Below are 16,558 nucleotides of genomic sequence, written 5' to 3'. Positions count from 1 at the left end.
ACATGCTTTTTGTGGCATGTTAAATTGGGTAACAAGCTGAATAAGTTTGGGAACCACTGTTCTAGAGTAAGGTTAAGTACTTTCGTAAAAATCTGCCTCAGAATACTGTCATATTCGTGCAGTATAGGGTTATCATATGAAGGTGCACATCTTAGGAAATATGTCAACCTGGGCAGACTCAAGCACTTTGTGAGAAGGTACAAGGCATCGTGGGTGTCCAGATTGCCTATTCGTTGTTCCATTCTCCTTAACTCTTCCAATTTCTTCCTGAGAATTGTGTCAATGGCATTGCTTCCCAGAGGTGCTCCTAGCAAGACACTATTTGTGGGGGCAATGACTGCTGCTCCTGGTAGTTTTGATCTCACTGCATTTATCAATCGTTGACTGACTGAGATGATTTCATATTTGGATGGATTCAGGATGAGACCCATTTCCTGTCCCCGTGTCATTACCTGTGTAAGGTCATGTAGGAGGGACTCCTTTGTACCTGCTAGTCTGCCATCATCTAGGAACCAGATGTTCAGCTCGCTGGTCAGTCTGACTGTGATTTCCCTAACTGCTATACAGAAGAGAAATGGTGCAAGAGGATCTCCTTGTTGGACACCCTCCGATGATGTGATTTCATGCTCTCCAAAGAGAAGCAGTGATTCCTTGCTAAACCCAGCTGAAACATAAGGGAAGAGACCAGGGAAATGTTCTTGTACTGTTGCTAATACCACGTCTCTTTTCAGGAGATTGAACGCATTCTTGAAATCTAATTTTACCAATGCATTGTCCTCAGGCAGGTTGTTGATATACGCCTTTGTTGCATGAACCGCTGCTTCACTTCCTTGAGAGACCCCAAAGCCAAGCTGGTTTGGTTGAAGCATCATGGCTGCCTGTGCAAGAATACTTCGGACAGCAGCTTTGGATACGAGGCGGCGTAACGTGTTGCCTACTGCAATTGGCCGAATTCCTCCATCCTTCTTTTTAAGTGCACAAAGTGTTGCACCAAAAAAGAAAGGTCTAATTTCATCAGGAATCAGACCAGCCAAGGAATTGTTGACGAACCTTGTAATCTCTGAAAGCAGTGTCTCTGCAATTTCCCCAATAACTGGATTAAACATTTCCTTTAAATGCTGTGGCCTTATTCCAGTGTAACCCCCAGCAGAGCCAGATGGGAATGACATTATTGCTTTGTAAATGTCTGAGTCTTCCACAATCAATGGTTCCATATATATAAATATATATATATATATATATATATATATATATATATATATATATATATATATATATATATATATATATATATATATATATATATATATATATATATATATATATATATATATATATATAAATGTATATGTCGTGCCGAATATGCAAAACTGGTCAGTTAGCAAGAACTCATTTAAAATTAAGTCCTTTCTAAAATTTTCTCTTATACGTTTAAAGATATATTTTTTTCATTAATGTTGATGTAAAAAATTTTAATTTTGCACCAAAAGGAGCTTAGAAAACTTACCTAACCTTGTTATAGCAAGCGCAATTTATTTTAACCTAACCCAACTAAATATATTTTAGATTTGTTTACAATAATTTAATACTAAACAAACACAGTGAAATGTATTTTTTTCGTTAGGTTCAGAATGATTTTGGCGAAATTATTACATACACAAATTTTCACTTGTCCTATATGGCAAGATGAGCGTTGCTATTTAAGCCAAGATCGCAAGTTCTGCCTATTCTGCACGACATACATACATATATATATATATATATATATATATATATATATATATATATATATATATATATATATATATATATATATATATATATATATATATATATATATATATATATATATATATATATATATATATATATATATATATATATATATATATATATATGTATATATAAGATAGGGTCCACCTTTGGTGCAAATTGTGAAACCCATAGCCTTGGAGAAGTTGATAGAAAGCCTTCAAGGAAGAATATTGGATTTCTTCCCGAAGCTATTTGAATATTACACTTCCCTACCACCCCATCTTTTCATTCTTTTTTACCAGTATGTTCACACACGCTTGATGGAAGTTCAAGCCCCTCGTACACAAAACCTTCTTTACCCCTTCCGTCCAACCTTTCCTAGGTGGACCCCTACCCAGCCTTCCCTTCACTGCAGATTTATACATTCTCGAAGTCATCCTATTTCATTCCATCCTCTCTACATGTCCAAACCATCTCAGTAACCCCTCCCCAGCCCTCTGGATAATAGTTTTGGTAATCCCGCACCTCCTCCTACTCTCCAAACTACGGATTCTCTGCATTATATTCACAACACACATTGCCCTCAGACATGATATCTCTACTGCCTCCAGCCTTCTCCTTGTTCCAATATTCACAACCCATGCTTCACACCCATACAAGAGCGTTGGTATAACTATATTCTCATACATTTCCCTCTTTACTTTCATGGATAAAGATCTTAGTGTTTCATATTAGAAAAAAATATATTGCTTTAGTGTTTAAATTTTTTAGGGTGCAAAAAAAAAGTTTAATTCAATCAAGTTTATTCAGTCAAAATGTGCATTAGAAGTACATGTGAAGCAAATAAATGAATATATTTCAAGCAACAACAAATGATAATTTTATTTACTGGTAATATATATGAAGCAACAATTGGTGTAGCAGGTGATAACTGCTGCTGCAGCAACCGCAACAAACTCTATTAATGAAGCTTTTACAAGACCAATAAATACGGCAGCTGGCAAAGCAGCTGGTACAATCATACAATAATTGTTTCTTCCACAGCCACCTTGGCTGCTTGATCATAATCTGGTGACTGAGAATGATAACTTCTGCAATTGTTATGTTAACGTCCACCTCCAACTCCCGGATTTCCAGGAAGTCCAGGAGGCCCAGGAAGTCCAGGAGGTCCAGGAGGTCCAGGAGGTCCTGCAATTCCTGGATTTCCTTGAATTCCTGGATTTCCGTTGGTACCGTTTATTCCAGGAGGTCCCTGAATTCCCGGTGGCCCTATTGGTCCTACAGGTCCTACTGCTCCAGTTGCTCCTGCAGGTCCAGGACTGCCTGCAGGACCAGCAGGTCCTATAAGTCCTGCAGGTCCAACTGGTCCTACAGGCCCTGAGCTTCCATTCGCCCCTGGCGGTCCTATTGGTCCTGGAACTCCTGGAATGCCTTGAAGACCTTGGCTACCATTAGCACCAGGAGGTCCTGGTTGCCCATTAGTACCATTGCTTCCAGGAGGACCTGGTAAACCAATCGAGCCTGGAACACCATTAACGCCAGGAATACCATCCATGCCATTGCTTCCGTTTTGACCAGGAGGACCAGGAGGACCAGGAAGACCCTTATGGCCTTGATGTCCTTCAGGTCCACGAGGACCCACAGGTCCAGGCACACCGGGAGCTCCAACAGCACCAGGGGCTCCAGGAGCACCGGTAGAGCCATCAGATCCCGGCTTACCAGAAGGACCAGGAGCACCAGCAGATCCATTATATCCATTTGATCCAGGAATACCAGGAGACCCATCCTTTCCAGGAGGACCAGGAGAACCGGGAGCACCATCTGACCCAGAAGGACCACGCTCACCAGGAGAACCATCTTCTCCAGAAGAGCCAGGAGAGCCAGGGGCACCAACAGGTCCAGGAGAACCATGAGTTCCATTAAAACCAGGAATACCATCGATTCCAGGATGGCCAGGAAAACCTGATCCTCCAGGAGGACCAGGAGATCCAGGAACACCGGGAGAGCCATCCTTTCCAGATGAACCAGTAGCTCCAGACGCACCAGGAGGTCCAGATGGACCAGGAGGTCCAGGAATACCTGGGGCACCTACGGGTCCTGCAGGGCCCTTAATAACATGTGTGTGTGACGACTCACTACCAGTACCTGCAAAGAACTTATGTTACACCTAAGACTGATAAAACAAGTGATTTCACAATAATGTTATTATCTTGATTCTATTAATAATAAATCGATCCTCGACTATCACTTACTCCTTTGATTAAAGGAGCGATAAACCCTTCAAGGGAGGTTCCTTGACGTCGGTGAAGGGCTCTTGATCTAGGGAATTGGATCTGTGCAACGGTTCCCTGAATTGAGCCTGATTACCTTCCACCCACTCCCAACATGCGTTGTATAATCCTTTGATTAAAATAAAGTAAAGTGCATGGTATGAGGGCCAGCATTGCTGTGAAGGTGGAATATAACAAACTGTCTACACTCACTCGAACTACAATCGCACAATCATAGTTATTGCTGCAGCTATTTGCCTTGATCATCCAACTGTTCACCTCTGATGATCACACAACCTTTGTTATAGTCAGTAATGTCCACCTTAAATTTTGAGCAATGCAGTTTTGACTTTTCGTTTACATGATCCATTCAACTTAGAGCAACTAAAAGTCACACGCATCACCATCCAGAATTTTAATAGTGTCTTCCATCCATATAAAAAATAGCATGACTTAACCAAGCCGCAGTAAAATGTTAATATTAAGTCAGATTTTCACCTTATCTAGCCTAATCTCACGGAATTTTTCACTTGAGAGGCAGAGAATGATTTGTTATTCTTCTCTGCTGAAGAACTTCAAAAAAATGGTTTGCATATTCGTCCTACCGTGATCATCGAACATTTAAAACCTACAAAAATCTATTGCATTTTTTTAACAAAAATTTCTTTGACGAACTATGTTGCACGGCACTGAGAACTCCCTTTTAATTCCCGGTATAGGTGGACTTTATATCGATATCGTATGAGGCGACTAAAATTCCGGGAGCAATGGGCTAGTAACCCCTTCTCCTGTAGACATTTACTAAAAAAGAGAAGAAGAAAAACTTTATAAAACTGGGATGCTTGAATGTGCGTGGATGTAGTGCGGACGACAAGAAACAGATGATTGCTGATGTTATGAATGAAAAGAAGTTGGATGTCCTGGCCCTAAGCGAAACAAAGCTGAAGGGGGTAGGGGAGTTTCGGTGGGGGGAAATAAATGGGATTAAATCTGGAGTATCTGAGAGAGTTAGAGCAAAGGAAGGGGTAGCAGTAATGTTGAAGGATCAGTTATGGAAGGAGAAAAGAGAATATGAATGTGTAAATTCAAGAATTATGTGGATTAAAGTAAAGGTTGGATGCGAAAAGTGGGTCATAATAAGCGTGTATGCACCTGGAGAAGAGAGGAATGTAGAGGAGAGAGAGAGATTTTGGGAGATGTTAAGTGAATGTATAGGAGCCTTTGAACCAAGTGAGAGAGTAATTGTGGTAGGGGACCTGAATGCTAAAGTAGGAGAAACTTTTAGAGAGGGTGTGGTAGGTAAGTTTGGGGTGCCAGGTGTAAATGATAATGGGAGCCCTTTGATTGAACTTTGTATAGAAAGGGGTTTAGTTATAGGTAATACATATTTTAAGAAAAAGAGGATAAATAAGTATACAAGACATGATGTAGGGCGAAATGACAGTAGTTTGTTGGATTATGTATTGGTAGATAAAAGACTGTTGAGTAGACTTCAGGATGTATATGTTTTTAGAGGGGCCACAGATATATCAGATCGCTTTCTAGTTGTAGCTACACTGAGAGTAAAAGGTAGATGGGATACAAGGAGAATAGAAGCATCAGGGAAGAGAGAGGTGAAGGTTTATAAACTAAAAGAGGAGGCAATTAGGGTAAGATATAAACAGCTATTGGAGGATAGATGGGCTAATGAGAGCATAGGCAATGGGGTCGAAGAGGTATGGGGTAGGTTTAAAAATGTAGTGTTAGAGTGTTCAGCAGAAGTTTGTGGTTACAGGAAAGTGGGTGCGGGAGGGAAGAGGAGCGATTGGTGGAATGATGATGTAAAGAGAGTAGTAAGGGAGAAAAAGTTAGCATATGAGAAGATTTTACAAAGTAGAACTGATGCAAGGAGGGAAGAGTATATGGAGAAAAAGAGAGATGTTAAGAGAGTGGTGAAGCAATGTAAAAAGAGAGCAAATGAGAGAGTGGGTGAGAAGTTATCAACAAATTTTGTTGAAAATAAGAAAAAGTTTTGGAGTGAGATTAACAAGTTAAGGAAGCCTAGAGAACAAATGGATTTGTCAGTTAAAAATAGGAGAGGAGAGTTATTAAATGGAGAGTTAGAGGTATTGGGAAGATGGAGGGAATATTTTGAGGAATTGTTAAATGTTGATGAAGAGAGGGAAGCTGTGATTTCGTGTATAGGGCAAGGAGGAATAACATCTTGTAGGAGTGAGGAAGAGCCAGTTGTGAGTGTGGGGGAAGTTCGTGAGGCAATAGGTAAAATGAAAGGGGGTAAGGCAGCCGGGATTGATGGGATAAAGACAGAAATGTTAAAAGCAGGTGGGGATATAGTTTTGGAGTGGTTGGTGCAATTATTTAATAAATGTATGGAAGAGGGTAAGGTACCTAGGGATTGGCAGAGAGCATGCATAGTTCCTTTGTATAAAGGCAAAGGGGACAAAAGAGAGTGCAAAAATTGTAGGGGGATAAGTCTGTTGAGTATACCTGGTAAAGTGTATGGTAGAGTTATTATTGAAAGAATTAAGAGTAAGACGGAGAATAGGATAGCAGATGAACAAGGAGGCTTTAGGAAAGGTAGGGGGTGTGTGGACCAGGTGTTTACAGTGAAACATATAAGTGAACAGTATTTAGATAAGGCTAAAGAGGTCTTTGTGGCATTTATGGATTTGGAAAAGGCGTATGACAGGGTGGACAGGGGGGCAATGTGGCAGATGTTGCAGGTGTATGGTGTAGGAGGTAGGTTACTGAAAGCAGTGAAGAGTTTGTACGAGGATAGTGAGGCTCAAGTTAGAGTATGTAGGAAAGAGGGAAATTATTTCCCAGTAAAAGTAGGCCTTAGACAAGGATGTGTGATGGGGTTGTAAGAGAAGTAAATGCGAGGGTCTTGGCAAGAGGCGTGAAGTTAAAAGATAAAGAATCACACATAAAGTGGGAGTTGTCACAGTTGCTCTTTACTGATGACACTGTGCTCTTGGGAGATTCTGAAGAGAAGTTGCAGAGATTGGTGGATGAATTTGGTAGGGTGTGCAAAAGAAGAAAATTAAAAGTGAATAGAGGAAAGAGTAAGGTTATGAGGATAACAAAAAGATTAGGTGATGAAAGATTGGATATCAGATTGGAGGGAGAGAGTATGGAGGAGGTGAATGAATTCAGATATTTAGGAGTGGACGTGTCAGCGGATGGGTCAATGAAAGATGAGGTGAATCATAGAACTGATGAGGGGAAAAGGGTGAGTGGTGCACTTAGGAGTCTGTGGAGACAAAGAACTTTGTCCATGGAGGCAAAGAGGGGAATGTATGAGAGTATAGTTTTACCAATGCTCTTATATGGGTGTGAAGCATGGGTGATGAATGTTGCAGCGAGGAGAAGGCTGGAGGCAGTGGAGATGTCATGTCTGAGGGCAATGTGTGGTGTGAATATAATGCAGAGAATTCGTAATTTGGAAGTTAGGAGGAGGTGCGGGATTACCAAAACTGTTGTCCAGAGGGCTGTTGAGGTGGTTCGGACATGTAGAGAGAATGGAGCGAAACAGAGTGACTTCAAGAGTGTATCAGTCTGTAGTGGAAGGAAGGCGGGGTAGGGGTCGGCCTAGGAAAGGTTGGAGGGACGGGGTAAAGGAGGTTTTGTGTGCGAGGGGCTTGGACTTCCAGCAGGCATGTGTAAGCGTGTGTGATAGAAGTGAATGGAGACAAATGGTTTTTAATACTTTACGTGCTGTTGGAGTATGAGCAAAGTAACATTTGTGAAGGGGTTCAGGGAAACCGGCAGGCCGGACTTGAGTCCTGGAGATGGGAAGTACAGTGCCTGCACTCTGAAGGAGGGGTGTTAATGTTGCAGTTTAAAAACTGTAGTGTAAAGCACTCTTCTGGCAAGACAGTGATGGAGTGAATAATGGTGAAAGTTTTTATTTTTCGGGCCACCCTGCCTTGGTGGGAATCGGCCAGTGTGATAATAAAAATAAAATTATAAGTATGTGGAAGATATCTTGTGTTTGTGACGACAAATGAAAGTATTGAAAATTTTCTTCTGATATAATTTTTTTGGTATTGCTATTTAATTCACCATGTAACAAGATCAAGAGGATCCTATACCCTTCCTGGATGAATATGTAACACATGGATACACATATCATGTGAGTACATATATGACTAAGGGAGGAGTAAATAGGGATAAATTTGTTTTATCTCAGATAATAGTTAAAAAAGAAGTAACAGTAAATTTAAATAATCACCTATAGAGAGAAACAAGGAGGATTTAATGTGCAAGTGAACAACAACGTTTAAATAAAGGCGAGGAACTGCTTGACACATTTATGGATTTGGAAAATGCATATGGTAATACGAATAAATGGAATGGATAGGCTACAAAAGGCAAAAGAGAACTTTATGAAAGTAATGAGACTCAGGTATATGCGGAGAGTTAGTATTATTAATACATACAACCATATACTTATAAGAGTACTCACAGCATTTTTCTTTTTTGGAGCAACCCTTGGCTTTGACCCTCCGACACTTGGACCTCTTCGACCCACACCATCCACCTAAGTCTTCACAGGTCTTGTCTCCATATGCGCGCAACACACCAGATCTCATTTTCTTCAGTTTTCTCTTGCGCACCTTCAGTCTATCCGAATTTTCCATATTTTTTGTATCGTGTCCATTATTCATCCGTTGGCGTTTTCCTTTCTTAATTGTCCTCTTTCTGTTTGTTTTATGTATCTTGACGCCGTTGTCATCTGAAGAACAATAAATTTATTACCGGGATAAATGTATTTATACACATGAATAAACAGATGCGATCCCCACTCCTCTGCTTTCTCTCTCTCTCTCTCTCTCTCTCTCTCTCTCTCTCTCTCTCTCTCTCTCTCTCTCTCTCTCTCTCTCTCTCTCTCTCTCTCTCTCTCTCTCTCTCTCAGAGAAGGCAGTAAACACTGTTTCTTACCAAAGACTGATGCACAGTCTCTGAAGACAGGCAGAAGACATTGTTAAAAGCGACTTATCAGTATATGTGAAAAAATACAGTTCCATTAGGCTCATTCCCAGGAGCAGCACCACTTGTGATACATGTACTAATTAAGACAACCACTTGTGATACATGTACTAATTAAAACAACCACTTGTGATACATGTACTAATTAAGACAACCACTTGTGACACATGTACTAATTAAGACAACCACTTGTGATACATGTACTAATTAAAACAACCACTTGTGATACATGTACTAATTAAGACAACCACTTGTGATACATGTACTAATTAAAACAACCACTTGTGATACATGTACTAATTAAAACAACCACTTGTGATACATATACTAATTAAAACAACCACTTGTGATACATATACTAATTAAAACAACCACTTGTGATACATATACTAATTAAAACAACCACTTGTGATACATATACTAATTAAAACAACCACTTGTGATACATATACTAATTAAAACAACCACTTGTGATACATATACTAATTAAAACAACCACTTGTGGTGCCATCCTGAGAGCAGTGTGCCAAAAAAAAAATAAAAGGAATTAAAGGTTTGTATGATATCCTAACTAATGTGATTCCTAAAGCTTATTATTCTTTAAATTCTGATCAACAAATTTAATTTGTAACACATGTTTGTACCCGGACGCCAAGTAAGACAAGTCACAGCTGACAAGTGTTGCAACTAGTTTGGGTTAATGAGAGAACATTAATCTCTTACTGTAGCAGGAAAATAAAGGAAAATCCTGCACCCACTTATTTACAAGGTAATGCTAACATGAATTATCATCTATGCCCAGACAACAAGAAATCAATGGAAATAAGTCACTCTGTCTGACTTTTTTGGGTTATCCCAGGTTCTCTACACATATGCTGCTATGTATGATAATTCTATGTAACTGTATTTGTGTATACCTGAATAAACTTACTTACTTGCTTACTTACTTACTTACTCAAGCATATTGTATTGCCTTCCTGTTGCAGTTTGGCAAGGAAGGGAAAACTGCTTAAATCAGTATATTCTTTGTAACTAGAAGCGCTGGGGCATCGGTAAGGGCAGGAGGGCATATTGCTTTGTGTAATGGAGCAGCAAGCAACTCGTATTTATGCTCTAAGAGCAGACAAAGACAATCGAGCTTCGCTGTGCCTCAGTGACAATCTCCATTCACGGTAGAAAGATTACAGAGAAGTGTGCTCAGCTTCCTGTAGTGACATTACTGTGAAAAAAGGACAAGATTGAGAGACAGTGTAGTGTACCGTGCAAACTATCTTTATAGACAACAGTGCACTGTAGAACACAGAGTTTTCAATCAAGACAGCGGATATCGGTTGTGTCCCTGCTACAAGCCAGGGAACTTGTGGGTCTGATACAATACCCGGGTAAGTCCAGCAAGTTATGTCACTGGTTTCAGTCAGCTGCAAAGTTAATAACTGTTCACGTCTTATTGGTTTTTACCATATTAATCCGTAATGGGCGGGCCATCGAGCCCAAACCTGTGAGTGTAATCGTCAGTATTCAAATATTGAATGATATACTGACACAACGCTCCTCAGGGACAATTATTCTCACGCTTAAGTATCATTCAACAGCTCCAGGGTTGATAAACTACATACATGTGCGACATTTGGGTATCTTTAATGAGGAAACGTTTCACCACAGACTGGCTTTATCAATCCATACAAAGGAGAATAGTGAAGAACAGGAGGAGTTTGAGGTAATCAGTCCCTCCGCCTTGAGTCGATATGATCAGTCCATCAATCTTAAAAAGAATACAGCATATGTACGAAGAAGTGGCTTATATACTGTAGGCAGGAGAGGTGCAGCAGTAGTAGGCGGTGTCACATTTGACGAATGTGGAAGTAGGTCGTGCCCAAGGGTTAGGCAAGTTGAAGAATTCCTGAAGACGTTGCTGTGTCAGACAGGAATGTACATGAATGGTTCAGAGAACCGACAAGTTGATAAATTAGACGCATGTGCAACATTTGGGTATCTTTAACGAGGGAACGTTTCGCCACATAGTAGCTTCATCAGTCCATACAAAGAAGAATAGTGAAGAGCAGGAGGAGTTTGAGGTAATCAGTCCCTCAATAAAGTATGCAAATGTTGCACATGTGTCTAATTATCAACTTGTCGGTTCTCTGAACCATTCATCTACAATCCTGTTTGACACAGCAACATCTTGGGATCTTAATACAGGGAATTCTTCGGTGTTACCTCATCATGTACCGTGACTTGTTCTTGCCTACCTGTCAGGTATTCTCTGATCCATTGCAATGCCTTTCCTGTTATATGCGCCTGATCCTCTAGCTTTTCTTGTGAGGAACTGTGTCGAAGGCCTTCTTGCAGTCCAAGAAAATGCAATGTGTGTGTGTGTGTGTGTGTGTGTGTGTGTGTGTGTGTGTGTGTGTGTGTGTGTGTGTGTGTGTGTGTGTGTGTGTGTGTGTGTGTGTGTGTGTGTGTGTGTGTGTGTGTGTGTGTGTGTGTGTGTGTGTGTGTGTGTGTGTGTGTGTGTGTGTGTGTGTGTGTGTGTGTGTGTGTGTGTCAGTGAGAGTCACCCCTCACAATCGTGAGGTACAGTGTTAATTTTGATATTTTTAAGCACACAAATAGTATTAACAGTTTAAGAAGTATTGGCCGATGTCGGCTGTTTTTAAACCGATACTTTGGCACAACCCTAATAGACAGATATCGTAAATGTTTCAGATTTTCCCACACGAAATATAAATCTTAAAATATATTCAATAAAAACGTAACAATGCTTCGTAACATCGGTACAACGTATCCCCGACAAGTGGGCTGTATTAAACCCACTCGTGAATGGTTAAAGTCCTCACCGTGTACTGGAGAGATGCAGCAGACTTTGTCTGGCTTCCTGCAGTCGTGTTTAGACGTGACATTACAGCGTGTGGCCGGCAGGCAGCGTCCACCAGCCTCTCTACAGTCATTACCAGAATCCTGTACCAACAGTTTAATGAAAAATAAACATTACACTTGTCAGACTTTTCTCATATTATTGTGAAAGGTGAAAGGTGTAAAATTATCATATACTTAATATCACCATGTAAACTTATCAAGCAGTAAACAGAAGAGTATCCAAAAAAATAATATTAGCTAGTTCAATTTAATTATTTCAGAATAACTGTTCATGAACAATAGGCCACGAGGAATTTCTTTTATTTACTATCACATACTAAGCTTCTGAATATCGAAAATACTTTTTTTATATAAATAGATTGTTGTCTTAAGTTCAGAACGATGAAGAAACATTATTTGATCAATATATTTTAGAATTGGTGTTGGTTCAGTGGTTCCTAATTTTCCAACTTTACAATCGTCCATAGCAGAAAAATTTACAGAGACAAAATTAGGAAAAATACGATATTCAAGATTAATTATGGCAATCTTAGTGAGCTAGACAGGTTAGCACAGTGGTCAAGAGAAGATTTTGAAAACAATTGTCTAAAACATAAATACATAATATTTGTAAGGCCAATATAATGGCAGATTTTATTACTAGAAATTTTGAGTACAGAGCATCAGGAACACCGACGCTTCACCCTGAACAAGCTGTCCAGTCTTGGCCTACAAAATACATAAAAGACGAAAATAAATTACAAAGGCTGAAGATCGTGACAGTTATGCTCTCACCATTACTAATAAACTATGTGAACGAAATTAAGACACATGTCCACCACTAGGATACTTTTTAATTAAGGAACAATTTCACTCACTCAGAGCTGCCGGTGCTGAACCTCAAACCTTCCATTCCACAATGGCTATATAACCCCTCCCCCCCAGCATGGGGTTAACTTTTCTTCTTTTTTTGTTGGGTTTATGAGGGACACTGACAGCTGACGTCGTATCGAACCCGGCTTCCTGATGGTACCGGGAGGATTTGTTGCCCAAAGCTGGGCGATGCCCAAAGTTGGGCGATGCCCAAAGTTGGGCGATGCCCAAAGTTGGGCCATGAAAGAAAAGGAGCAAAAGTTCATTTCTAAATAGAATTACAAACTTGAAATTTCCAATTAGATCCGGTTGACCCCCTTGTCAAGCCCCAGCAGAGCGAGATCTCCCCCACCATGGGATTAACGTTTCCTCCCATGAATGTAATAATTGTTGCAAACCATAATTCTTGTTATCCCACAATATACTAGCCACTACCATCAACAAGATAGCTACGGGGTCCACAATATACTAGCCACTACCATCAACAAGATAGCTATGGGGGTCCACAATATACTAGCCACTACCATCAACAAGATAGCTACGGGGTCCACAATATACTAGCCACTACCATCAACAAGATAGCTATGGGGGTCCACAATATACTAGCCACTACCATCAACAAGATAGCTATGGAGTCCACAATATACTAGCCACTACCATCAAGAAGATAGCTATGGGGTCCACTATAAACTGGCCTCTACCATCAACAAGATAGCTTTGGGGTCCACAATAAACTTGCCTCTACCATCAACAAGATAGCTTTGGGGTCCACAATAAACTAGCCACTACCATCTACAAGGTACCTATGGGGCCCACAATAAACTAGCCATTACCCTCAACAGGATAACTATGGGGTCCACAATAAACTAGCCACTACCATCAACAAGATAGCTATGGGGTCCACAATAAACTAGTCACTACCATCAACAAGGTAGCTATGGGGTCCACAATAAATTAGAAACTACCCTCAACAGGATAACTATGGGGTCCACAATAAACTAGCCACTACCATCAAAAAGGTAGCTATGGGGTCCACAATAAATTAGAAACTACCCTCAACAGGATAACTATGGGGTCCACAATAAACTAGCCACTATCATCAAAAAGGTAGCTATGGGGCCCACAATTAACTAGCCACTACCATCAACGAGGTAGCTATGGGATCCACAATAAACTAGCCATTACCATCAACAAGGTAGCTATTGGGTCCACAGTAAACTAGCCACTACCCTCAACAGGATAACTATGGGGTCCACAATAAACCACTCACTACCATCAACAAGGTAGCTATGGGCTCCACAATAAACCACTCACTACCATCAACAAGGTAGCTATGGGGTCCACAATAAACCACTCACTACCATCAACAAGGTAGCTATGGGGTCCACAATAAACCATCCACTACCATCAACAAGGTAGCTATGGGGTCCACAATAAACTAGCCACTTCGGTACCAATATCTCAACAATTTCGTTTTGGGGACCAACTTGTGGTTAACTAAATAGGTAATATCATTCGCTGTCTTTCCACATCTCTAGCAAGATATCTTCCTTAGATTATTTATTTGAAAAACTAACTAAAGATTTACAAACCAGTCCTTTGCATTCTTAAGAATCCTTCAAAGAATTCGCTTGAGTCTGGATATATATTTTTTGTTTTAATATCTGTTATGATAACTATATCAGTATAGTTATAAATTTGACGAATTTGTATGTATAATTTTGTGAGAAAACAAACAGGAAATAATAGCTAAAATTTTAATAATGTAAAAGTCTTTTACAATTATTGGAAAGCTGTAAGCTGAGCTAAGTTAAATTTAAGCTGAAATCTTTTCTCATAATCTTAATTCTAATAAGCTTAAGAGAAGAGTAATTTTTAACTCCATTCGTATTTAGTAAACAAAATAATGTAATGAATAAGGAAACTGATGACTAAAACGAAGAAAAAGACGAGAAATTAACAGAGGAACAATCCAAACACACCTTGGAAATAGAAAACAAGGGAACCAAAACCTAACCAAGACAGCGAGAAAGAGCCACAATGTATGGCTCAGTGGTAGGAACAAACTTTGAGAACGACGTGAATGTGGCGACGCTCTGGAGCTCCAGATTCTCTTTATACACCAGTGAAGCTCTAATGCTTGTTAGCACTTAAAACTCCGACACGTAAGACTAACCTGAGCTTGTGTCCAAACAGCCACCACCGCCACCACCAGCAGCAACACTCTTAAAACCGCCACCATCTCCAGAAGATCAGTCGCGCCCTACTGGATTTTCGTGGAACCAACAACCCTTTTTAAACCTTTGTCTTCTGCATAGTGCACATGCGCAGCACCTAGACGCAGGTGTGAGAACATTAAGACAAGGTAAATGAACTTTATCTAGACATATAATTTACTTTATCCCGGGTGTGAATTACGTGTCATATGTCATGTGTACACTTGAGTCTCCTGACTCGATCTGTTACCCCCACCCCCCAAATAATTTATATTCAGAATTATATTTGTGTATTTCATTGTTTCTTACAATTTGCAGCTACATACGTTCTGCATAATTACAAATATAAAGACTAGCTTAAATATGGGAGAATAATTAGTAAATGAAATAAATATTTTGCTAATTATATATAAATTAATAACCGTAATAATATTTACATTATTAATAACATTCTAAATTGAAGTAATCCTAGGAAGACAAGTGATAACAGTGAATAATTATTGTGATATGACATGCAAGATTTACGATTAGATTTTGTTACAGAAGTGGCTAGCTTATTGTGCAGCATATATCAACCTGCGGATGGTACCACAAGAGAATATGGATACACAAGAAGCTTAGGAACTAGACCACAAGAAGGATAACAAGAGTACTTATGGATATATATCTATAATTTATATTTTATCTGTTGCAAACAAATTTAGGATATTTGCTTAAGTAATCATACAGGAGCCAAGAAACACAGGAAGAACTTTAAGAAGTAAATGAAAGTGAAAGAAACCCAAAATATTGATTTTCTTCTGTCCAATCTAGAGTAAAAACCACATCCAGTATTGTGGTCCTGCTTAAACGAGACGGGACTTACAAAGATGACAGCAAAGAAATGAGAGAGAGACTGAAATCTCAATATGACTCACCGTTTACTGAGCCGTTAATCAGAGTATGAGTCGACAATCTAAATGAATTTATTACGACCGAGACTCAAAATCTGGTTAATTCAAGACTTTCTGATATAATCCTAACACCACAGAAGTTTGAAAAAGCAATTGACATGCCCATGTACTCTGCCCCGGACCCACACTAGTGGAAGAAAGAAATCCCTTTCACGTACCTTAAATATTCTATGGAGACGGAGTATAGACAAGAGGGTCATCCCAGTCACTAAAAACAACAGAAGTAGCGCCACTCCACAAAGGTGGCAGTAAAGTAATTGCAATGAATTATATACCGAGAGTACTAACGTCCCACTTCATAAAATATTTGAAAGATTTCTAAGAAGCAAGATCGCCAACCACTTGGATATCCAATAAAAGCACAACCCAGGGTAACATGGGTTTAGAGTAGATCGCTCCTGCCTCTCACAGCTACTGGACCACTATGACAAGGTCTTGAATGCCCTGGAGGACAAACAGAATGACTCACGAAATAGCACAGAAAATGCATGATAAAGGAATAACAGGAAAAGTGGGTAGATGGATCTGTAACTTCCTAACAAATAGAGTACAAACAGTAATAGGCAGTTACAGTATAAAGCTCTGTTTCACAAGGCACAGTACTCGCTCCCATTCTTTCTTTATCCTCATAATTGACATAGAG

At 39.7% G+C, this 16,558-nt stretch overlaps 1 protein-coding gene across 1 annotated transcript; it reads right to left on the bottom strand.

The window, feature by feature from the left end:
* Nucleotides 1-2,555: 2,555 nt before the first annotated feature.
* LOC138855283 (collagen alpha-1(VIII) chain-like) lies at nucleotides 2,556-15,062 on the bottom strand. Its single transcript, XM_070103796.1, has 4 exons — nucleotides 14,923-15,062; nucleotides 11,855-11,975; nucleotides 8,494-8,763; nucleotides 2,556-3,900 (listed from the first exon to the last, which is right to left on the bottom strand). Exons 1-4 carry the CDS (start codon nucleotides 14,986-14,988, stop codon nucleotides 2,861-2,863), a joined length of 1,497 nt encoding a protein of 498 aa, XP_069959897.1. The 5' UTR covers nucleotides 14,989-15,062; the 3' UTR covers nucleotides 2,556-2,860.
* Between the last annotated feature and the right edge of the window lie 1,496 nt (nucleotides 15,063-16,558).

This window comes from Cherax quadricarinatus, chromosome 5 (genome assembly GCF_038502225.1).
Source record: "Cherax quadricarinatus isolate ZL_2023a chromosome 5, ASM3850222v1, whole genome shotgun sequence".
NCBI classification, from domain to species: Eukaryota; Metazoa; Arthropoda; class Malacostraca; order Decapoda; family Parastacidae; genus Cherax; species Cherax quadricarinatus.
This window is presented reverse-complemented; position numbering and strand designations above follow the sequence as displayed.

Bases quoted from the DNA above. Each gene is read 5' to 3' on its own strand.
- LOC138855283 (XM_070103796.1), bottom strand. From the start codon at position 14,988: ATGGTGGCGGTTTTAAGAGTGTTGCTGCTGGTGGTGGCGGTGGTGGCT. The intron at 8,764-11,854 runs GTGAGGACTTTA...ATTGTTCTTCAG, and splicing joins CTGCATCTCTCCAGTACACG to ATGACAACGGCGTCAAGATA. The intron at 3,901-8,493 runs GTGAGTACTCTT...AGTTCTTTGCAG, and splicing joins CTCCAAAAAAGAAAAATGCT to GTACTGGTAGTGAGTCGTCA.